General features: G+C 41.4%; 1 protein-coding gene across 3 annotated transcripts in view; it reads left to right on the top strand.

Moving 5' to 3' along the window:
• The window catches only part of NTN4 (netrin 4), a 132799-nt gene that overhangs the window by 44340 nt on the left and 62910 nt on the right, over nucleotides 1–25549 (top strand). For all 3 annotated transcript variants that reach the window (XM_056117461.1, XM_056117455.1, XM_056117450.1), the window contains exon 3: nucleotides 2127–2402. In XM_056117461.1, the coding sequence (XP_055973436.1) occupies nucleotides 2127–2402 (276 nt within the window). The remainder of the gene's footprint in view (nucleotides 1–2126; nucleotides 2403–25549) is intronic.

The following is a 25549-nucleotide window of genomic DNA, read 5'->3' as shown; positions in this document are numbered from 1 at the left end:
GATGAGTATTTATTAGGGGCAAAACTTCTTGGTTTCCACTGTACCTACTCTTATTGCTCAGCATAGAAATGCTATTGAATTTATTAACTTTTTAAATTTTATTTGGTTACAGTGAAATTTCAAAATTATTCATGATTGGGTTTCAGTTTCAAAACCAATTCCTTCACAAGTGTCCACTGCCTTCCACAAATCTCCACCTACCTCCCCCGCATGCCCCCCCGCAGCCCCCCATTTGCTTCCACCCACCAATCAGCCTCTTTTTAAAATGTTTCATAAATTTGGTTCCCAACAGTTTATTACATTCAGTATTCCAACACCAGTCCCACCACCATTACACCTTCCCATCATCATTTCAAATTTTCCCAACCACCCAACCCTGCCCCCAAAGTAGGCCCTTACTAATTTATTTAGTATCACTTGTTATGAATAATTTATTTAAAATGATCAAAAAAGTTTTCCTTAGAAGAAAGCGTGTGAAGATTGTTGGATCTCACCCTGGAGCTATTAAGCCCTTGTATAAGAGATTACTAACTTGTTACAGGTTAAGCCTTGTGTGCTAATATTTTTAATTGAGATTTGTTACCTTCTACTTTACATCCCATCCAGTGTTGTGCTACTCCTGGTGTATCAGTGGGGTAGGGTATGAGATGTCACTCTAAATTTTATTTTAAATTCTAAAATTTTAAATAAGGCGATACAGCTGGAATTAAATTTTTAACTGGGTTTGGAGGCATCTCTACAGCTTGTTGATCTCTTTCTAGGTTTATTTGTGAGTCTCTGAATCATGGCTAATTAGTAAGCTTAAATGGCAGTTTGTGAGCGTAGAAGCAGTTTGTGGGCACAGTCAGCCTCTTTGCCAGGCACTTTTTGTTATATATATATTTTGCAGTTACTGTGTCTGGCATATCGAATACGTCACGGGGGGCTTGCCAGGCTCTGCTGTGCGGGCAAGATACTCTTGGTAGCTTGCCGGGCTCTCCGAGAGGGGCGGAGGAATCGAACTCGGGTCGGCCATGTTGGCTGCGTGCAAGGCAAACGCCCTACCGCTGTGGTACTGATAGGGTTTCATACACCACCCTTGGCCAACTTACAGCACCACCTCTTCCTCCTGGTTGAAGGCTTCCCTCCATCATAGTTGTAACCTCTCCCTGTCCTAACCCCAACTTCCCCAAGTAACACGTTTCCTACTGAAGACCGGTTCTCATGTTCTTTGTTCCCATTGTTTTGGGCCATTTGGTAATCCACCATTTTGTTTCGTTATAGCCCATTTACGAGAGAGATTATTCTATGTCATTCTCTCTCCCTCTGACAAACTTCACTCAGCATGATACTTTCTATGTCCCTCCATGTAGCAGCAAGTTGCTTGATTTTATTTTTATGTTTATTGATTTTTTTAAAGGAATGCAGATGAGATCAATGCTCTGCTTTGCCTACCATCCTCAGCAGCTTCCCACGACAGTATCATCTGCCAGGGCCTTGATATCCTTGGGGCATAGGTTGACTTCCTGGCTCCTTGGAATAAAAGGCACCTTGTTTCACAGGTGTGGTCAAGGTCTACAGATGTCTTTTCCCCTGTCCCTTGCAGGAGTCAAAAAAATAAATAAATAAATAAATAAAATTTAAAAAAATAAAATAAAATTGAACAATGAAAAAAAAAGTTGGAAGGGATTGCACTACATGGGAGATGTGTGTTGAAAGTGGGCAAAGGATCAAACATGATGGCCTCAGTGACCCCTGAGCATCGCCAGGTGTGACCCAAAAAGCAAAAAAAAAAAAAGCCTCTTAGTATCTGTATTGCAAACCATAATGCCCAAAATTAGAGAGAAAGAGAGACAGACAGACAGACAGACAGAGGCAAAGAAGAAAACTGCCTGCCATAGAGGCAGGCTGGAGGTATGTGGTAAGAGGGATATGGGGGACATTGGTAGTAGGAAATGTACATTGGTGGAGGGACGGGTGTTGGAACACTTTATGACTAAAACTCAATCATGGAAGCTTTGTAACTGTATTTCACGGTGATTCAATTTAAAAAAATGTCATCCTTCAAATCAGGTTTGAATGGGGACAGACCATTGGGGTTTGCTTGCTCTCCTTCACACCCATGGTATTTTTCTCTTTCTTTGCAGGTTATCTTCAAAGCTTTGTCTCCTCCCTATGGGGAGAACCCTTACAGCGCCAAAGCGCAGGAGCAGCTGATGATCACCAACCTCCGTGTGCAGCTGCTGAAAAGACAGTCCTGTCCCTGTCAGGAAAACGACCTGAGCACAAAACCCCAGCATTTCATGCACTACGCAATCTATGATTTCATCGTCATGGGCAGCTGCTTCTGTAATGGCCACGCCGACCAGTGCATCCCTATCGATGGCTTCCGACCTGTCAAAGGCCCCCGAGTGTCCCGTGTGGTACGTAAGTAAGCCCAGTTCATCCCCAGGGACCATGAACTTTGCACACTGACTGTCTCGGTGTCCCTGAGTCAGTAAATTTAATCATCCCTGCCTGTTTTTGTCTTGTGGATTCACATCTTTGACTCCAGGTCCATCCTACAAAGTGTATGTTCGTGTTCTTAATTTTAAGTGTTAGAGTGATAAATCGACATGCCTGGTAAGCAGATTCTTCAGGAAAACATCCATGCTAAGTTTTTAGTAGCATCACCTTCAGATACGGATGGAAGAGGTCCAGTAGAAGAGAGTTTTCTTCATGCGACAGAAACCTGCCTTCATAGTCCACGGGGCTCATGAGCGAGTCCATTTTAAAGTAGGAAAAGTAAAGGTGCAGGAAGTAGGCCTGATTGCGTACTAGCCTGGTTTCTGATTCAAATACATAGTACCATGTGTAGGGCCTGAGTGCCTCCAGGAGTGATCTCTGAGCACCGAGCCAGGAGTAGACCCTGAGTACCACCAGGTGTGGCACCAAAACAAAGAAAATCAAAAGGGGAAAAAAAGGGAGAAATCAACTTGATGTCTGGTATCTTCTGCAGTCTATCCAATAGAATGAATTCTATCTGTGAAGAATATCCTAAGCTGTCCCTCCAAGGCAAAACTCAACTCTTCTTCCTCATTATTCACACATAGCTTTGGGCTTTCCCCTGACCCTTGACTGATCCCTTCTTCCAGGGAATCAGGAACTCCCTGAGGACAGGGAGTTTGTAGCCTAGGCACTGTTGCATTTGCCAGGGTAGAAGTAGGTGTTTGGCCAATGTTTGAGTGAATGAGGGCAACATAGGAATAGACAGATGATGCAAAGTTAGCTTCATTGTTCTCTCTTCTTCCTAAAAGGGCACAAAGTGGCTTAGATAGCAGATACCATGTTGAGAGCCATCCAGAGGTCAGACATTCTGTGGCCTTTTAAATGTTATGTTTAAAATTTTGTTTCACTTTGGTCAGAAGAATCAGAGAAAAGTACATAGTGAAGGTATTGGTATGCTCACTCCTGGCCTTCATTTTACCTGACCCTTGAGGGCAGACTTCCGGATGTTTCTCCTTTCTCCCAGTTCTGATAGGAGAAGGTCTGGACCCAGACCCAGATCCAGCAAGACAGTTTATGTCATCTGGGCAGAGTTCCTGGTGTGAGGGGCAGTCCTTTCCCCCACCCCACAAAATACCTGGATGTAGGCCAGAGAGAAATAAAAATAGAAACATGTGATTGTGGGTCTCCCAGGATGAACATTCATTCAACAGACACCTATTGGTTTCTAGACATTTGAACCATTTTTGCTTCAAATAATTAATTTACATGAATGCCATTAATTGTGATGTCTACATTATTTGAGTTAAAGTATTAGTCAAATTGAAATGAGCCCACGTGCCCTAGAGACATGCCATCAGACTAGCCTCAAGGAAGTTCGTACGAGAGAGAAAGAGAGAGAGAGAGAGAGAGTGCTAATACAGTTCTGCCATTATTTTGAAGTGAGTTTGTGAAAGAGCCTGCAGTGGACTGAATTCTTGAGTTCTCCAATTCACGTGTTGAAACCCTGATCCCCGTGTGAGGGCGTGTGAAGGTGAAGCCTTGGGGAGGTAACTAGGCTACACGATCTAAGTCTCATTTGAAGCAAGAGGCCAGAGGAAGTTGGAGAAACGGTACCAGGGTCTGTCTTATGTGCGATCGATTCCAGTTTGACCCCCAGCTCCATGGTTGCCTGGAGGATCCCAAGCACTGCCAGGGATGGGTCTTCCGGTCCATTAGCATCACTGGGGATGGCCCAGGTGACCTCAGGGCCTAAGCAATTGACTTGTTTGATGGAGAAATGCCAAGAGGGGCTCGTGGGAGAATGACCTGAGACCCCCAACAGCTACAACAACAAATAGAGGCAAAGTGCTCTCTAGCTCTGCCACATAAAACAAAAGTATTGGCAATCAGCTTCATGGCCCTCACTGAACCCCCACCAGGCTGGCATCCTGGCCTTAACCTGGCAGCCACAGAACTATGACAAATAAATATGAGCTGCCAGCCCAGCATGCTTTGTTACAAGCCCCAACAGAACAAGATACTGGCCTTTTTGCTCTACCCCCGTCTTCTCATCATCCAAACATTATCAGGTCATTTTAGTAGAGTTCTGAGCAGGACAGACAGAAGACTAGAGACGCCCTTCCCATGGCAGCATGGGTCACATCTGTGGAGGGAATGACTTGAGAGACAATGTTCCACCTCTCATCAACTAAAATAAGTGATCTAGAATTCTCAAGAGCCTGATAAAGCATTCCTGACTGCATTTAAAAACAATAGTTTATTTTTTAAAAATTAAGTCCTCTGAATATAAACTTCCTGACCGACCCTGATTGGCGAAGTCAGAGAGATAATATAGAGTAAGGCTCTGGCCTTATAAGAGGTAGACCCTAGTTCTACCCCCTTCCCCTGCAACCAAACCCCTGAGCATTGCTGGCCCCAAATTCACCACCCCCCAAAAAAAAATTTTTTTAAATGCTTATAAGGAGGGAAAGCCTGATGGACTGAATCATTAGTATCTGAGCTTAACTCTCCCCCAGGCTCAGACAGAGGTCTTCTCCTGGAATTCTATTGGATTAACTAAAGTTATCAAGAATTAATTTTGCCGGGGCTGGAGCTATAGTTCAGTAGGTAGAGAGCATTTGCCTCACACGCAGCCAAACTGGGTTTGATTCCCAGAATCCCATATGGTCCCCTGAGCACTGCCAGGAGTAATTCCTGAGTGCAAAGCCAGTAGTAAGCCCTGTGCATCGCAGGGTGTAACCCAAAAAGCCAAAAAAAAAAAAAAAAAAAAAAAGAAAGAATTAGCCAGACTTATCAGAAACTTGTTCAAAAGTCTTAAAATATGGCTATTTCACATAAGTCTTCTGCCAGCAAGAAAACTGTCCCCTCTGAGTGAGTGCCTCTGCACTGAATCCACTGCCTCTCTTCTGTCCAGCCACACCCACTACCCTCTGGCCACACACCATGGCCTGCTGCATTCTGTCCACTTCCTGCCTGGGATCTCATCACCTTTCACCAGGCCTTCCTACCACATCCCAGTGGAGATGGGACACCAAGGTCCTATCTGAGGCAACACTGCAAAGGGTTGTTCTTATTGTTTTGTTTTTTTTTGTTTAAGTCGTGAATTTAAATGATTTTAAGCTCAAGGCTTCCTGGAGAAGTTATGCAGGCATCTTCAGGGTTGCTCCATGCTTATCAGAACCATGACTATTAGCATGTTCTGATTGTCATGACTCCAGCATTGTACTTGCAGCTTTGATTTCTCAGGGACTCTGGAGGGCATTTCAGAATGCCAGAGTTTCAGAATACCAGTATTCTTCTGCACCTCTGTGCCCACAGTCCCACAGGCATGAACCCCCTTATCTGAGTAGTAGATGGAAATAGCAACCAGGGGGGTGAGAGGTTGGGAGAGAGTTTGTTTGGTTCATGGTGACAATAACACGGCTGCAAGGGTTGTGTGCCACCTTATCAAAGGGGGAGTTCATGGTCCAGTGAGATAGGACTTCACATTTTACATACTGAAGCCCCAGGTCATTCCCTAGCCCTGGTCTCTCAAGCACCAGTTGGTGTACCCCCACTGCACACCACCACCACCACGCTCAGAAAAAAGAATGAGAGACTGCATTTCTCAAAGAAGGCTTCGCTTAGCTAGTTGAGTGCCAAGAACCTGTGCTTATGTGGAGAGTGTGTGAGAGTTTCCCTGGCATCTGCAGAGATGCTGCTCTAGCCAGAAGGGTGAAGTAGTGAACTTTGCAGAGCCCAGTCTGGCCTAAAGATTCTAGCCCTTCTTCCACTGGAGAGTAAACTGCCTCTGCCTTCCTGACCAACCCTGATTGTTGAGGTCAGAGAGATGGCCCAGGAGGAATGACTCTAGCCTTGCAAGAGATTGACCCTGGTTTCATCTCCCAAGCCCCTGAGCACATCTGGTTCCAAACCTGCCCCCCAAAAGAAACAATTTTTAAAATGAATGGAGGAAGGGTTAGACCTGACCAGCTGCATCTTTAGTGTCTAGGTCCAACCTGCCCTCAAGCTCGGGACAGAAGGCTTTTCCCAATTTGCAGGAGACTAGCATATTTGTACCACAGGAATGAAGCAGGGGGGGGGGGGGGATGACTGACCATCAGCATGACAAAGGCTTTCTCTATGGCTTTTCATCTACATGACAATGGCCTTCTCTCTGGCAAAGGTCTCTTTAAACCAGTTTCCTACTTTGCTCTTGCAAAGTAGATGATCTCCCTGATGGGAGTGGACAACCTTCTTGTCTTCATGTTCTGCTGTTGGGACAGCCATGGGGTGGATGAGGGAAGAGTGATGGCAGAGAACAGACCATTTCTTTCTACTCCGGCACTTGAATGTTTCTCAAAAATAAAAATAGCTGGTGAAATACAGCAAAGGTATCCAGGACTGGTGTTCAGAACTTTGTGGAAGAAAGGAAGGAAGGAAGGAAGGAAGGAAGGAAGGAAGGAAGGAAGGAAGTTCTTTCTCATCTTTTTCTCTCCAGCTTTTGTTAAGCATTTCCATGGACTGTACAATCATGGCCCTGCAGAAGCTTTCAGGGAAACCTTGTGGTTGGGTCCTGTTTGAGAAGGAGCTTCAGGCAGGGGCTTTGTGAAATGTCTTTGTGACACGGCCTTGAAGGCCAGCCTTGTGTTTGCTCTATTGTGAGCAATCTTACTATAGCACTGAAGTTGTGCTTTATGAAGGTCAATTCTGGTGCAGTTTTGGGGTTCCTCTCATCTCCCTTGTCCTGGTTTCTCTTTTCCTTAGCAACTTGTTAGCCTGACTGTCCATGCTGTCTGCTGCTTCTTTGACTGCCCACCCCATCCTCTTAGGATTTACTTCTTTGAAAAATGAGAAATATAATTAGCTGCTCATCCTATACCCACCTCACCTTTTTCAGCAGAGACCCTCCGAGGGTCTTCATGTAGGCAACTTCATGTTTCAGCATCACCAACAATGCTGGTTTATTTGTCTTCCCTCAGGATGTTGGTATCTCTCCCCAACAGAACCTGGTCCTTTTGTTCAGCTTGGTTGTGCTTCTTTCTTCATGAGCTGGACAATGCAGGGTGAAGGTGAGAGCCAAGAAAAAGGAAATTCTGGGATTTCATGTAAAACATTTTCCAATGTAAGTTATCCTGTCCCTGAGGGGTGCAGTTCGGAGACACTTTCTGTTGGTTCATTTAAAGAAGGCAGCTTTCTGGAGTGAGGGGTTGGGGCTCAATTATTCTATTTTGTTCCTGAAAAGGGAGCTGTAGACCAAATAAGTTCGTTCTCTGCTGTGAACCTTTTTGTGCTGTGAACTGGTCTTAGGCCTGGCCCACTATCTGCTCTGCTCACATGCGCTTGGTGCTGTAAAATAACTGTAGACAGGATAAAAGAAAGAGGAAGGAAGGGATGTTGGAAGTAAAGAAAAAAGAGGAAGGGAAGAAGGAAGAAAGGGAGGGAGGGAGTGAGGGAGGGAGGAGGAAGGAAGGAAGGAAGGAAGGAAGGAAGGAAGGAAGGAAGGAAGGAAGGAAGTTTAGTTGAGTTTACTTGACTTCTATGTTACTTTCCCATATAATTTGGTGTGCTCCTACTGGAATGTCAGTATTAATAAATTTGGAGGTGTCACATGGCCATGCATGTGTCTTTTAAAGTAGTCCCACCTTTCCTTGTTTCTGCTCCTCCCCAGATCTGTTACCTGTATTCTTCACCACTTGAAGTTCTCATTATCCGCTCATTTTACCAGAAGCAGAGCCACAAGCTAATGAAGATCTCAGCAGTAGAGTCAAATAGGTCTGGATTCAGCTCACCCACAGCACTTACTAAGTGACTCAAGCTCACTAAACCTCAGTTCCTTAGTCCAATAGGATGATATCAACCTTAGATAATTACTGGAAGAGTTAGAAATTAAGAGAGACAATGCCCAGGGTAGGGTTGACACTACTTACATTGCTGTTATACAGTAGTATCTCTATCACTTCCTCTGTTTCTCCCACATACACTTCTTTCCCGGTAACAACCAAAATAAATCATAAATTATGTGCTGTTTACATGTCTACAAGTCTGGAGGGTTTGTGTCCTGAAAAACTGTATTTGTACTTTAGCCTGCTGGGACCCAGAACTGATGTGAAAAGGAGATTGCAGGCTTTCTCCCTGCAGCTGGAGAGGACTGATTTAATTCTCTCTTTCTTTTTTGTTTTCTACCAGCTGGTGATTTTACAGCTGTTGGATGATGGATGGTAATAAGAAGGAACATGGAAAGTTTCATTGTTTTACTAAAATACCATCCATTGTATAAGACAGGAGCCTTAGAATACCATGGAGAATTATTGAAGTGCCTTTAGTCACACACTTGGGAAGGTGGATTTTTCTTTTATAATTAGGTACTGTTATAAAGGAGTGTCAATATTTTGACTCTGTTTTTAATCTAAGAGCAAACATTAAGACGTGTGGAACTCATGTGTCCAGATTTGAAGAAAATGTTATTTAACTTACTAAGTTGGGCAAGAATAATTTTTTTAATTGAATTTCTGTGAGATACACAGTTACAAAGTTGTCTAAGAAGAATTAATTTTAGAATCATTCATTTTAATTTCATTTCAACTTTTCACTACAAAATTTCTTCTTATCTGAGTTAGAATACATGTTGTTACACATTTATGTTTGCATATCTCATATGTCAAATTTTATAAAATTAGAATATTTAAGAACATATTTTTATCCTTAAACATTCTTTTTAAAAAATATTTAAACACCATGGTTTACAAAGTTATTCATAATACAGTTGTTTTAGGCATTCACTGTTCCAACGCCAATCTCACCACCACTGCAGCCTTCCCTTCCTTATTTTCTTCAGTTTCCCATCCATCTCCAAGCCTGTTTCCTTAGCCAAATAACTAATTTTATATTGCTTGTTATAACAAAATTGCTAAAGAAGTTATCAAAAAATGCTTCAGTAAGAAAATCATTAATCTTACAAAGGTGTTGTTAAAGTCATTGCCTAAGGGTTTACTGACCTGTTTATTTGCTAGCTGAACCTTCTGTATTATTGTTTATGTTCATTGAACTTAGTTGGCTTCTATGCTACTTTCCCATTGAATTTGGTATGCTCTTATTGGAGTATCTGAATTGTGGAATTTGGAGGTGTTATGCAGCTGCATATATGGCCACACACTCAAAAACTCCAGAATCTATAGAACTGGGCCAATAAGTCACTGTGGCTTGGTTTGGTTTCCATCTTTTCCAAGATTAGTCATGAAGCTGTGAAGCAGGGCGATTGTTTATATGGTGATGGCTGTGGGATGCAGGTCCTTAAAAAATTCTTTACTGTGAATAAACAAAAAATATTATTATAATTTTACTATTATTTAAGAAAATTGTCTACATTTTATTATTTTGGTGGCTGGAGCGATAGCACAGCGGTAGGGCGTTCGCCTTACAAGCGGCCGACATGACCAACCCGAGTTTGATTCCTCCGCCCCTCTCAGAGAGCCCGGCAAGCTACCGAGAGTATTTGATATGCCAAACACAGTAACAACAAAGTCTCCAATGGAGACGTTACTGGGCCCGCTCGAGCAAATCGACGATCAACGGGAGGGCCTTTACCTTTACCTTTACCTTATTATTTTGGTGCACTCAAACAAGGGAACAGAGAATTCAGGAACCTGTGTTTGGGGGACCATGCAGTTCTGGGCATCAAACTTAGAATCATCCCCTACAAAGCATATGGTCCAGTTCATTGAGCTAGCTCTCTCCAACTCTCATTAAAAATTTTTTGACTCTTCAAAATACTAAGAAAGGGCTTAAGTAAGCTTAAAAATAGAGTATTCAGGGGCCGGAGCAATAGTACAGTGAGTAGAGCATTTGCCTTGTGTGTGACTGACCTGGGTTCAATCCATGGCATCCCATATAGTCCCCCAAGTACCGCAAGGAGTAATTCCTGAGTGCAGAGCCTGGAGTAACCCCTGAGCATTTCTGGGTGTGACCCAAAATGGAAAAAAAGAGTATTCAATTAGAATAAAACATATGTTGATGCTTGACTATGAATACCTATGAATATGTCTTCATAGTCACTGTCACTGTCACTGTCACTGTCCTCCTGTTGTTCATCGTTTTGCTTGAGCGGGCACCAGTAAAGTCTCACAAAAAATTGTGAGACTTGTTACTGCTTTTGGCATATTGAATACGTCATGGGGAGTTTGCCAGGCTTTGTTGTGCAGACAAGATACTCTCGGTAGCTTGCCGGGCTGGAGCAATACCACAGTGGGTAATGCATTTGCCTTGCACCCGGCCAACATGTCTTCATAGTACAGGAGAAAATGAATATACTGCTACTTGTTACTACTACTACTATTAGTACAAGTTCACATTTATTTAGCACTGATTCTGGACCACATCTGTGTTGTCATGTTGAGAACAGCATCAAATTTAATCTTCACCACCACTGGGTAATGTCATGTCATTATTTTCTTTCGTATCAGTGACAAAGTCAGTTTGGAACTGTTAGCTGACTTGTGAAGAGTTGAGAAAGGATAGAATCATGACTGAGATTCACCTAAGATGCCTGGAAACCCATTCTCTCCTTGCTGCTGTGCAATTAGCAATCTGAATCTAATTAGAGTTGGCAATAGCAGAGATAAAGTTGTGGAGAAGGTAGGAGCTCAAAGGACTGATTACCATGATGACCCAGGAAATGGAAATGGAGCAAGGAGGAAACTGAGGTCTCATGAGAACAAGGACTCTCCCTTTAGCAAAGGTTTTATACATTTTATAAAGCCTGTTCTCATTCGTTATTTCACTTGATCCTTACTACAACTCTAAGAGGTACATTTTTTATTATTTTTCTCTTGGAGTTTGCATTGTGTTTTAGCTTAAAGTCTATTTGTTATTATTGAGAAAAGGAATTTCTGTAGCTAGACGTTACTGGGCCCGCTCGAGCAAATGGACGATCAACAGGAGGGCCTTTACCTTTACCTTTACCTTACCATCCTCTACTTTTATTCTAACTCTTTTGCTATTGGCAGTTGTTTTATTTGTCACTCCAAATATGAACAAAATATGAAGCCAACCAAGTTGACACAGCCTATTGTCAATCCATTTCAAGGTCTTAACCTCCCATTGCAGTGTGCTTGTGTTGGAATGGTATAGCTTTGCCAGTGGGCCCTTGGCAATGAGTAACCACAGATGCCACAGAAGGTGTGCAGAATGTTGATTATTCTTCATTTATTACCCTGTACTACCTAGTAGAAGGGCAAGCCAATAAAAAACTGTTTATAGCTGGAAATAGTGTTTTGGTTGTAAAACTTCCCAGTGGATCTAGTCATATTTTCTCTCCAAAGATGCCTGAGAGTTGGGTGATGGAGGGAACAGAAGGTTTTAGAATTAGCAGCACTCATAAAAGACTTTCCTGTAGGGCCCTTTTCAAGAATTCTCCAGAACAGTTAAATGATGATTTATAGGTCTTTGGCTATTTTACAAAGATGCTAGAGGCTAAAAATACCTGAAAGCTAAAATGTCAGAACCAGCATCTCTCAAAGTAAAACATAAGCCAATAAGAAAGTATAGTTGGTTCCTCAAAATATACTTACTCATTCAGCTTTTCACAAACATGCTTTGCAAAAGTGAAATGCATTTATAGTCCACTGCATAATCATCACATATTTTATGCCAAATATTTCTGTCCAAAAGTGACTTGTGACCATTATGTGAAGCTTTTCATTAAAAATTGTGTCTGTACTTAGAAATAATTTCTTGCTAACCTATATTTAGTGCAAGCTTAAAATGCATAGACTATCCAAGAGTATACATTAAAACAGTAGTTAAAATTAACACACATCACTTCTGTATAACAGTTTAGTGAACATTTTTTCTGGTCTGAGAAAAAACAAACTTAACGTATTGGTGCCAGGGAGTACAGAAAGAACGGTGTCTGTCTTGCATGTAACCAACCCCAGTTGGAACGCTGACATTGCACGTGGTCCTCTGAGCATTGCCAGGTGTAGTCCAAACACACACAAACAAACGAATAAAACTTAAGTTTGACATTTTTCTTACAGTAAAATATTCCCCAGATAGTCAAGAATTTTGTTACTTTGCAAATTTTCTTCTGAATATTTTTTTAGCATAGAATTTTTGGCTTCATCTTGTGTACAGTTGGGATTCTGGAGTCAAATCCCTGATTCTGAAAGGCCTGTCTCTCATTCCAATGCTAATATATGGGACAGCAGGGTGGGCTGAGCTAGAGGGAGAGACTACATGGATAGAGAAAAAAAAATTGGGGGTTACAGATAAAATACTGTCATATCTTCTGGTTCACAACCTTAGGTCTCAGATCTCATTGGTATTTTATTTGTGTCTTGCCAACTTTTCAAAAGCCAAAAATGTACTTCGCTTTGTCCTAAAAATATTTCTTCTGAAGATAAAACCTGTAATTTAAGTCTTTATTCCCTCTGACAAGGAGAATTTTCAATAATCAGATACATGAGTTTAAAATGCAGACATTTGCATGCATACAAACATTACAAATATTCCACAATAGGGAGAAAATTCACAGTTGTTTTAAATTATGTGGGAAATAGGTCTGTTCATCTTGGCATTTGAAACGTTAATACAATAATTAGTAGAACTAGAGTATTCTACTTAGTAATGTGACTGTTTTTTCTCTTTCCTTTGAAGGTGGTATTGTGACAGGGTAACTGGGGTGTTTGGTAGTATTCACTTGAGGTCAAACATTTGGTTGTGGGATCCCAAAAGGTAGTATCTCTGGGCCAGCCCCCCACCCCCCATCTGGAAAGCACATCCACTCTATCATTACACACCTTTGCGCCCTAACAACATCAATATTTAAATAGAATAAAACAGTTTGTGTTGGAATTTAGAAGGCCCATATTATTTGTTCATTCACAATATGAATTGTTTTAGTCATATAAAATTCTGATATGTTTTAGTTCTCTCCTGCTCTATAGATAGAAAAAAGGTTAACTGTTCCAAAACATAAATGTGGTTTTATTCTATAATAGAAAACTCATATACTAGAAATGCGAAAGTGAGTCTACTCATTCTACAATTATTTTCTATATTATACAAACAACTTGTAAGAGTAAAAGTAAATGCTGATCCTTTGCCTTTTATTTTTTACATCTCTAAGGGGGACCATTACCAGGCTTACCAGGCGTATCATTTATTTAGCTGGTTCTGACAGCAGTTAGAATGTTAGAATTCCTGAAGGGCTGTGATTTCATTGTTTCCCAGATAAGGCCCTGGTAGACTTAAAATGAAAGCGAGCATGGACTCATGCTATTTCCATATGCTGAAAAGAGGCTAAAGGTCGTCCTCCTAGTATATTTATCTTTTAATTCTCATTCATGATTTAATTCCATTCTCATATGTAATAAAAAGAGAACTTTTGTTGCAAGTATACAGGAGTGGGAACAGTGGAGATACTTTGCTCCAAACTTTGCCTCTTAACATCATTCACATGCAAAGTGGGGAATTAGAACTGATTTTGTCAAGCAATTAAGTTATTAGTGGTCTTGGCACAAAATCCCAATCATGCCACCAAACTCCCAGCATCCCCTGTGCTTTCCTTTACAAAATCTTTTACTTCAGTGTATAGTAATTACTTACTTCCAGCTCTAACGTTCCCTTCTGCTAAATTATCTGAATTCTGCTGCTTTAATGGCAAGTACTGGAATAGTCACAATACTTAACATATTGTTTCAAAAGTACCAGATCCATACGTAAAAGAGTAAATCAATGGCATTTTAGAAATAAAAGATTTATTTCATATAATAATGTTACTAATATTAATAATAATAACTGCTCTTGATTATGTCTCACATAGATAACCTTTTCGGTAACCTCCAAATAAATGCATGACATTAGTATTATTGTTTTATTTTATAAATAATAAACAATACCTTGTAATTAAGGAACTTGTCCAAAATTATTATTTTTTTTCAAAATTATTAATGACAGGGATTAGGAATTCCATGCATCTGATTTCAAAATGCATTCTCTTTGTGTCACATTTTTCCATGTTATTCTAAGAAAAGCACCTCAGAAACCTTCTGGTTTCAAGAAGGTTCTTCCTGTTTTCACTTTAATGGTTACTGTCATCTTTTGTAGAAAAAGGATAAATTAAAACATGGAGGAACGGGCCACATAAGGTCAAGATCCCCCTTAAAATAACCAAAATGAACTATATATTTCATCCAGTTCCCATCGGTTCATCACTATAGGACATTTGACCAATCCAGATCCTACCTGTGAGGGAAGAAGGCACACCCATCAGTGTTCAGGGCTTACAATGCAAGCGTGGTACTCAGCAGACATGCAGCAGCAGAGATTAATCCCAGTCTCCTGCCCAAAAGCTGTGATGAAATAGAGAAACAGACGTCAGAGCTTTGACTACTGCCTAGGCAAACATAGCTTATAGATTAAGCAGGCAACTAGGATTTGGGGTCACATGGTTCGCATGGTTCCCCCACCCCTAACCTGCTAAAGAGGAATTGACCCACCCAGCTGCTGGAAGCTGGTTGCAACAACAAGACTCTGAATTCCAGTCATTATGGCTGATGCACCACCTTTGTGGATCTCTACAGCCACTGGGAACTCGGGCTATAAAATAGGCCCAGCAGTTTATCTGGCAGAGGGGGATTGTTGCAATCTTAGCAGGACAAGTACATGGACTTTGGCATCATACTAAGGCACCAGCAGGCTACTTCATGAGGGGAGCAAGATCAGTACATCAGCCCAAGTGGCAACTAGTTGGATCTAGACAAAAATTTTGGTGATGTTAGCATGGTTTTGGAGCTCTCTCTATTCCACACACCTCAGACCATCAGAACAGAGCCTCCAAAGACTCCACTGTAAGATCCTGTCCTATAGCTTATCCTAACTCTGGGAGAATTGACAGAGCATGTAGGGCAGAAAACAAACCCCTCCTCCATTACTGCAAATTCAGGCAAAGCCATTTCCATAGTTAACTACCACCAATGGCTTATAAAGCTCAACCCGCTCCCCTCCACGTGGCCCCGGGAAGGAACACCCAGGCGCGGGGGCAGAACACTGCACTGTTCTCGTCCGGGATCTGGATTTTATAGTCTCTGAGTCTTGGCCGCTGATGGGATTACACGGCGCCAGGGGGCCAGGTGGTGGGTGTGACCCCCGCCTACTGGAGTTTGGAGGATCTGGGTGGAAGATGCTCGACTCCAATCCGAGTAGGCTTGGAGGTCTCGGCCCCGGAACCCGCGTGGCTTTGTCCCTCTGCCAGTACTTTCATGTATGGGGAGAGTGGTCTCAGCATGGTGGTGGCTGGTCCTGGAGGTCTTCGGCTGCCGGAGCCCTGGACGGGGCAGGGAGGAAAGCTCAACCCGCTCCCCTCCAAGGGGCCCCGGGAAGGAACACCCAGGCGCGGGGTCAGAAGACTGCACTGTTCTCGTCCGGGATCTGGATTTTATAGTCTCTGAGTCTTGGCCGCTGATGGGATTACACGGCGCCAGGGGGCCAGGTGGTGGGTGTGACCCCCGCCTACTGGAGTTTGGAGGATCTGGGTGGAAGATGCTCGACTCCAATCCAAGTAGGCTTGGAGGTCTCGGCCCCGGAACCCGCGTGGCTTTGTCCCTCTGCCAGTACCTTCATGTATGTGGAGAGTGGTCTCAGCATGGTGGTGGCTGGTCCTGGAGGTCTTCGGCTGCCGGAGCCCTGGACGGGGCAGGGAGGAAAGCTCAACCCGCTCCCCTCCAAGGGGCCCCGGGAAGGAACACCCAGGCGCGGGGTCAGAAGACTGCACTGTTCTCGTCCGGGATCTGGATTTTATAGTCTCTGAGTCTTGGCCGCTGATGGGATTACACGGCGCCAGGGGGCCAGGTGGTGGGTGTGACCCCCGCCTACTGGAGTTTGGAGGATCTGGGTGGAAGATGCTCGACTCCAATCCGAGTAGGCTTGGAGGTCTCGGCCCCGGAACCCGCGTGGCTTTGTCCCTCTGCCAGTACTTTCATGTATGGGGAGAGTGGTCTCAGCATGGTGGTGGCTGGTCCTGGAGGTCTTTGGCTGCCGGAGCCCTGGACGGGGCGGGGAGGAAAGCTCAACCGGCTCCCCTCCAAGGGGTCCCTGGAAGGAACACCCAGGCGCGGGGGCAGAAGACTGACAATGATGGGTCTCATTCTCCTAAAGAGCCTTGAATATAATCTTAGGGCTAGTATGAAAGAGACGTTACTGGGGCCTGCTCGAGGCAATCGACGAATAACAGGATGATGAAATGAAATGAAATGAAATGGCTTATAACTGAGCTTGGAAGAAGAATCTAGACCCACAGTCCAAACTCTGTTTGATCTCAGAGAACAGATCTTGTCTCAGGAGAAGAGAGAGCAAAGGATTTTATTTGTAAGCTGGTCTTCCCCATTTAGGACAGTGGTTGAAGGACTAGATGGCATTAGACAGAGTTTCGAGTGATTTTAGTAGACATAGCATGATAGTGTCTGACAGATCCATTCCTGTCTTTCCTCCCACTCAAGGTCCTGAAAAACAAACAGGCCTCCAAATCAGGAGCCACAGTGCTGGAGCTGGAGCAATAGTACAGTGGGGAGGGCATTTGTCTTGCATGCAGCCCACCCGGATTCGGTCCCCGGCATTCCCTATGGTCTCTCAAGACCACCAGGAGTGATTCCTGAGTGGAGAGACAGGAGTAACTTCTGAGCATCACTGGGTATGCCCCCTCCCAAAAAAAGCCACCAAAAATAAAAACCACAGTGCTTTCTATTAGAAAAGCAAAATAAATATTGCCCTCCCACGTCCCTCCCCTCCACACCCCCTTGAAAAAAAAGGTTAAATCTGGCAACTGAATGAGAAAGAAAATTCCTCAGAAATCAAAATTAATGACATGGAAATGGGGGCATCTAACAGACAGTGAATTTAAAATAACTATTATAAAGAAAATCATTGAGATGCAGAAATGAATACTAAAAGCAAAATATCAGAGAAATGAAGAAAATGCAGGGTTAAAGGGAAATCTTCACTGAAGAGAGAAGCTGTACAAAATTTCAAGCAGAGAATGCTGGATATGAGAAACAGTGAATGAAATTCAAATCTCCTAAGAAAGCATAACAAAGAGGCTTGAAGAGGAAAGAATAGTGGAAAGGAACACAATATTCTTGTAATGACTAGAAAGAAATAGGAATGATAAAGAACTACACAGTTCTCCCTTTGAGAGTGAGCAGACTCTCTAGAAGACATCAGGATAATGGGTATACCAGAGAAGGAGAGAGAAGGAAATAAAAACCTCAAAGATATAATAACTGAAAATCACTTCCTGAACCTAAGGAAAGAACTGGCTGTAGAAATCTAGGAAGCAGAAAGATCCTTGAAATTTTTAAATTTCAGACAACATCATTGTGAAATTATCAAAAATCAGCATTAAGAAATACTAAAAGCTGTCAAGGAAAAAAATATGGAACATACAAAGGTACCCAGATCAATATCTCAGTAGAAACAATAAGCTAAGCAAGACAAATTCACAATCTTAAAAGATAAAATCTTCCAGCCAAGAATTTTCTACCCTATGAAGTTATCATTCAAGTATAATGAGAAATAAAGACTTTCCCCGATAAAGGCTAATGAAGTTTATCATCACAAGACCTACAATACAAGAAATGTTAAAAAAGAGTTCTGTTGCAGAAAGTGAGGGAAAAAAAAGAACATAAAATCTTGAATAGAAGGACAAATACTGAAACAGATTCAGCAGTGTAAATATTAAAATGAAGTAGAAAGACATCAAAGGGAATTTAAAATAGGACAGAAAATGTCTACAGACAAATAAATATTTGTCTACAGATGATGAACCAGGGGCAGAGAGATAATATAGGGGTAAGGCACTTGCCTTGCAGAAACTGGCCCAGGTTCAATCCCTAGCACTGCATTTGGTTCCCATGTCCCCACCACGAGTTATCCCTCAACAAAGAGCCAGAAGTAAAACTTAAGCACTTCCTGCAAAAAATTAAGATGATAATACCAGCATGCAAAAGAGACTAGTTTAGATGCAGATTGAAGAAGTGATTGAAGCTCCATTGTCACTATTACAAAAACCTGAAACAGAGACATATAGAAGAAAAATGGAAGAAAATGAAAGAATTATCAGGGAAAGTCACTCAAAAGAAAGAGTAGGTATAAGTTCATGGAGGGCAAAACATGCCAAAATATGAAATAACCAGAAAAAGTAGTAGAATTGCAGTATTTAAGACACAGAGTCCAATCATTACCCAAATTGTGAATGGTCTGAACTCATCAATAGAAACAGAATGACTGCATGGATTTTTTAAAAAATAAAAAAACAGACATTAGGAACAGCAGGTAGGGTGTTTGCCTTGCACACCACCGACCTGACCTACCTGGGTTGGATTCCTCCATCCCGCTTGGAGAGCCTGGCAAGCTACTGAGAGTATCTCACCTGCACGGCAAAGCCTGGCAAGCTAACCGTGACGTATTCTATATGCCAAAACACAGTAACAAGTTTCACAATGGTGACTTTACTGGGCCTGCTTGAGCAAATCGATGAACAACGGGAGGACAGAGACAGTGACAGTGATTAAGACAAACATAGTTTCATAGCTAAAGACTAAAGTAAGATGTTTATTGCTAGCAGGGTAAGCATGGTTCTGTGTTCCTCTAGTCCTGGCTTCAGGGAAAAGGCAGAGAGAGCTTCCATGCAAATCTCCTGTCTGCATCGTAACTCTGCAAAAAAAAAAAAATTAAAAAGTAAGATGTTTAAAGTCAGTAACAGAAACAAAAAGGCTGGAACTGTAATACTAGATAAGGAAGTTGTGGTCTGTATACTCAGTGGAATGCTACTCAGCTGTTTTTTTTAATGAGTGATAATGTTAAGCAAAATAAGTCAGGAATTGAAAGATAATTACTGGGTGGTTTCACTTTTACATTAAATATAAATAACAACTCCAAAAAATCCTGCCACGCTGGAGTGAGGGTATAGGGGTTAAATTTCTAGCCTTGATAAACCCCGATCCTGGTTTGAGAACCAGCAACCCTGGCTCAAAACCAGGGGCTGCATATGGACCCTTGAGCCCTGATCCCTAAGCACAGAGCAGTAAGCCCCTTGCAGTACCAGGTGTAGCTCAAACCTTTCTTTTCTCCGGAAAACTTGGAAAATCCAAGAAAAAAATCTCTACTGCTGTGGAAAACGCAGTAGTTACCAGGGAACAGGGAAAGCAGGTGGAGAGAAAGTGTAGGGGGGCATTTTGATAATGTGATGCTACTGAAACTTCAGTGGTTCAGTGGTAGTGGAACCTCAGTGGTTCAGTGGTACTGGAACTTCCGTAGTTCAGTGGTACTAGAATACAGATATATGAAGCTATACTCCCAGAATCTTTGTAATTGTTTTGTTTAGGGTCACAACCAGTGGTGCTCAGTGTTCTGAGCTACTCCTGGCAGTGTTCAGGGCTCATGCTGTGTGTGAGTTTAACAGATGGCAGAGGTTGGGGAGTGTCAAATTCAGGACTCCCAAAAGCAAGATATGTGTTTAGTCCATTGAACTAGCTCCCTAACCCCCAATATCTTTGAAATAAACTTTTTAAGAAAAACCTTAGATCAGGGCCAGAGAGATAGTATAGAGGTTAAGGCACTCACTTTGCATGTGGCAAATGCATCCCCAGTATTGGAGAGTCACCGGAATATTGTCAGAAGCACAAAGCTGGAGTAGTCCCCAAGCACGCCGGGTGTGGTTCAATAAAAATCAAACAGCAGACTCGTGATACATCTATTATTATCTAGAGGAAAGAAAACCTTGGCAAGCATAGTTTGTAAGTGGATGTCATCATACAAATATCAGGAAGGTGAGACTAATTATTATACCTTAGATCCAGTCACATTTCTTCAGAGAATACAGTCATTACCTCCAGAATTTCCTTGCAATGGGTTTCTGCATAATGAGACAAAACACACAGTGAAAACAATCTTGATATTGCCGTTGTTTTTCCTTTGTTCGTTTTTTTTTTTAATTTTTATTAGTGAAACACCATGAGGTATAGTTGTAGATTTACAAATTTTTGTGCTTGGTTTTCAGTTATACAATGATCGAGTACCCATCCCTCCACCAGTGCCCATTCTCCACCACCACTGATCCCAGTATCCCACCCACCCCTCCCATCCCCCCCAACCCACCCTGCCTCTGTGGCAGGGCACTCCCTTTTGTTCGCTCTCTCTCCTTTTAAGTGCTGTGGTTTGAAAAAGAGGCACTGAGTGGCAATCTTGTTCGGTCTATAGTCTACTTTCAGCATGCATCTCCCATCCTGGGCAGATCTTCCCAACACCCTTTATTTGGTACTCCCTTCTCTATCTGAACTTCCTTTATCCCTAGCATATGCGGCTGGCCTCCAAGCCATGAAGTAAACCTCCTGGTACTTATCTCGGCTATTCTTGTTCCTTTTTTTAGCTTGAGCTCCCCAGGTCATGCTTAGGGGCACCCAGGTTCACTCTTGGCAACACTTTGCCAACTGGGCCAGACAGTTTGCTGTTCACCACAGTGATACTGTGTTGTTGCTTGGGCTTGATTATGCTGGAGACCCCCAGGACAGTCCCCGAGGTGGTGGTGTTGGGGGTGTTGGGGAGGGTAGGAGGTGCTTGTGGTACCAGGAATTATACTTGAGTCATTTGCCCCAACAACTGAACTCTCTCCCTAGCCATGCCATTGCTTATTTTTTATCTTTTCTTTTTCCTTTCTGATCTTTGGGAAACACCCAGCAATGCTCAGTGCTCTGTGTTCAGGAATCACTTCCAGCAGTGTTTGGGAGACCATATGTAGTGCCAGGGATCAAACCAGAATTGGACTCATGCAAAGCAAACACCTTAACCTTACAATTTCTCTACAACACCTCCCCACTCCCCCCGCCACCTCCCACACACACAACCATTGTTTTTTTTTAATGTTTTTCAGGATATGCATGATGTAAATTTGGAAGAAACATTTTTATGTGATATAACTTGAATACAAAAAAATCATAGTAAAACATCCATTCATATTGCTTTTGCATTTTAAAATGTATCGCATCCTTACAATTAACTTTTGTTAAGTAAAAGAATTTAAGAATTCAATCACAGAGCACTTGACTTATCAATAATAAAGCAACCATAACAATTATAAGGTGGCCAACATAAATCACTAACTGTATGCGTCATGTTGCGTTTTATTGCTAAAGACCCTGATGGCCACAGGGATCTGTGACTCCATGCACAGTGCAATGAATGGTTCTTGAGGTTCTTCAGATGAGGATGGACTTGCAATGCATTGGCCAGAAATAAAGATGTTATCAAGCAATATGTATCCAGGAAATCAAAATCCTATCCTCTATAATTTAGATAATAAATGTGAAGTAATTATGACCATGAAACTGTTCTACTTGAGCCAGAGATATTACAGAGTTAAAGTACTTACCTTGCAAATGGCTGACCTGTGTTCAATCCTTGGTACCCATAACGCCCCAAAATAAAGAGTATAGGGGAAATTGTCTGCCATAGAGGCAGGGGGAAGGTTGGGATGGGGCAGGGGATACTGGGGACATTAGTGGTGAAAATGTGCACTGGTAGAGGGATGGGTGTTCAATCATTGTATGACTGAAACTCAAATATGAAAGCTTTGTAACTGTATCTCACAGTGACTCAATAAATTTTTATTTTTAATCCTTGGTACCACATATGGTCCTTTGAGCACCCCCAGGAGTGATTCCTGAGTGCGGAGCAGGAGTAAGCCTTGAGTAGAGCCAGGTGTGGCCCAAACCTTCCAAAAACAATAGCATCAGTTACTAGAATGTTCAACTTTGGAGGCCCTTTATTCTATCCCTGGCACCAAAACTAACTGACAAAGAGTTCAACCATAAATTGTAATACTTAAAAAGACAGAGTAATAAAAGTTATAAATATTATCAGATAAGCTGCCTAAATATATCAGCTGTCCCACAACATACTAAATTGAACTATATTTCTACTTGTTTTATAGTAGTATATTTAAATTTTTTCCCAAATATTCCAGAACTTTTATAAGTTTACTTTTTCTTTTAATAAACTAAGTCCTTAAAATAATATTTTTCTATACATTGTTAATCTAGCTATGACTGATGCACTATATTTCAATCTGTTAAAGAGTCTTATACTTAATAATGAAAAAGAAAGGTTTTATATTCTCAGCTATAAAATTTTATTCCAGTTAGAATCTAGATGCCTATATATGTTAAGAATAAAGGTTGGTTTAGTATCTAAAAATCAACCAAACATTTTTTAAATCTTTTGTTTTGTTTTGGGGTCACATTTGGCAATGCTCAGAGCTTACTCCTGTCTCTGTGCTCGGGGCCCACTCCTCGCAGTGCTAAAAGGATCATATTCAGTGCTGGGGATTGAACTGGGGTTGACCACATGCCAGGTAAGTGCCTTAATTCCTGTAATATCTCTTCAGCCCCATCCTCAAAATTTTTAATGTAAAGTTACCAAACAACCCAGCAATCCTACTCCTTAAATATATAGACAGGAGAACTGAAAGCATCTGTGCAAAAACATTTTTTTACATGAGTATTCATAGCGGCATTGTTCATAGTAGCAAAAAGTAGAATGAATATCTACTAATGAAATGATAGATAAAATGTGGTATTAGTAAATACCACATTTATAATATGGTTATAAAAAGTGGTATATCCATACAAATAGAGTATTATCCAGCCATTAAGAGGGAAGTGCTTAGACATATCACATGAATGAACCTTGAAAACCTCAAGAAATCAGTCACAGAAGGTCACATATTATATTGTTCCTGTTGCAAAAAAAATGTCCTGAATAGGCAAATCCTTAAGGACAAATAGGTTAGTGGTTGCCAGGAGCTGACACTCAGAAAGGAAGGGATTCATTGCTTAATAGGCATGAGGATTCTTTTAAGGTTGATAAAAAATGCTCTGCAATTAGATGGTGGTGATAAAGGTACACATTTTTAATATAGTGAAGGCACTGGATTATATACTGTACAATAGTAAAATAATGAATTTTATTTTATGTGTATATCATCTATTTTTAAAAAATTAACAGCAAAACAAAAGTAAGCAAGCAATCTATAATTGGTTATATAGGGATCCTTACAGAATGAATACATTTCTTTTCAACCTTCATCCTTGAATGAATGGTTTTTAAAAAGCAATATCTTTGGTTTTATGAGTATGGAAGAAAAACAATTTTTTCATTGGTTATGACTGTTGTATCGGTTATATATAGCTGATCACAGATTTTTTAATGATTCCATATTCTGACACAATTACAAACAAGCAGACTTCCTCAGTATTTCCACTTTGATCTTTCATACGGCTCATTAGTGAAGACTGTTTTAACAAGACTCACCTAGAAACAACCAATTTTCTAATATGAAAAAGAAGCATCTGAATGAATTCACTCAATGACAAAAGACTATGGAAGAAAACATGCCCTAGCAACTGGCTTCTTGTACTTTAATCAGGGACTCATTTGTCTTAAACAAGTCAACTTTTGTAACACCCTCTGCACTGGATAGAGTACTGAGTGACAGTCAGACAGAGCTGTCAGGAAAGAGGAAAAACAGTGGGAAACGTGGACTAGAATGAATGCAGAGGGGGGTGGGGATTTGTAAGAGAATGCAAAATAGTCTGTAACAAGGAATTTTACTTTAAAATAACCAGAAGATATGTGGACACAGTGCAAGAGAGTGTCAATGGGGTACTTAATAATCACTACAGCATTCTAAGAGAATTTACCTGGCCTTCAACTAATTACTAAAACCCATCTAAATTCTAAAATACATTGAATAAAACCCCACAAAACCTTCATCTCCTACCACCTGCTATTGGACACAAATAGTGTTTGTAAAATAACTCTTCTAGCTTTTCCCTCCCCCAGCTTCTTGCTTCATAAAGGGTTAATTCCACCTTTTCTATTTCTTTCTACGGTGATTAAAATTAACTGGGAACTCAGACATTAAAATGGAATCAATCCCCTATTTTCTCAAAGATATTTTATCATGAGAAGATATTTTAGGTGTTTGTGGGAAGAAATAAAGCCCTCTTGACATCACTGTTTTAAGAGAGCAACTCTAATAGTTTAGGACCCTTGGGAGTTCCATTCCCTGTTCTGCCACTGATATGCACTGTGACCTTAGAAAAGTTGAAGCATTAAAAAAAAGTGCAAGTGAAATTATGAGAGCAAGACTTATCTAAGAGTAGATGAAAAGCAAAGCTAGAGCGAGTTGTAGGGCATGTGGCAAGTATTCATCTACACGGTGCAGTATCCACAGTAGCAGTTTGACTTGAAAGAAATGTTAAACTACTAGCTGTATACTGAGACAGTTTCTTTTCATCTTTTTTGGTTTTTGCTCACACAACTTTTATTTATTTTTTTCTAGTTTTCTTTATTAATAAAAAAAATTTTACTTTTTTAAAACACCTTTGTTTGGGGGCTGGAGTGATAGCACAGCGGGTAGGGCGCTTGCCTTGCATGTGGCCGACCCGGGTTCTATTCCCAGAATCCCATTTGGTCCCCTGAGCAACGCCAGGAATAATTCCTGAGTGCATGAGCCAGGAGTAATCCCTGTGCATCACCAGGTGTGACCAAAAAAGCAAAAAAAAAAAAAAAAAAAAAAAAAAAAACCAAAAAAAAAACCTTGGTTTACAAAGTTTTCAAAATACAATTGTTACAGGTGTTTAATGTTTCAGTACCAATACCACCACCAGAGTGACCATCCCTCCACCATGTTCACATTTTCCCAACTGCCCCCCTGCATTCCCTCTTATCAGGCACAACATTATTTATTTTATATTGTTGTTACAACTAAATGGCTAATGGAATTATTTAAAAAATACTACAGTAAAAGAAAATCTGTGAAAAGTGTTATGTATTATCATGGAATCACTAAGTCCTTGTCTGAGGGTTTACTAAGCGAGTTGTTCTTGGTTGAGTTTTCTGTGTTATTATTTTTGTTTATTGAGCTTAGATGGATTCTATGTTGCTTTCCCATCTAATGTAGTATACTCCTCCTAGGATGTCAGTATTGTGAAAGTTGGAGTTGTGCATCTGCATATGTGGCCATGTGCTTCAGAAATTCTAGGCTCTA

The sequence above is a fragment of the Sorex fumeus genome, unplaced genomic scaffold (assembly GCF_029834395.1).
Source record: "Sorex fumeus unplaced genomic scaffold, SorFum_2.1 ptg000003l, whole genome shotgun sequence".
Classification (NCBI taxonomy): domain Eukaryota; kingdom Metazoa; phylum Chordata; class Mammalia; order Eulipotyphla; family Soricidae; genus Sorex; species Sorex fumeus.
Note: the sequence above shows the minus strand (reverse complement) of the source record. Positions and strands in the feature narration are given on the sequence as shown.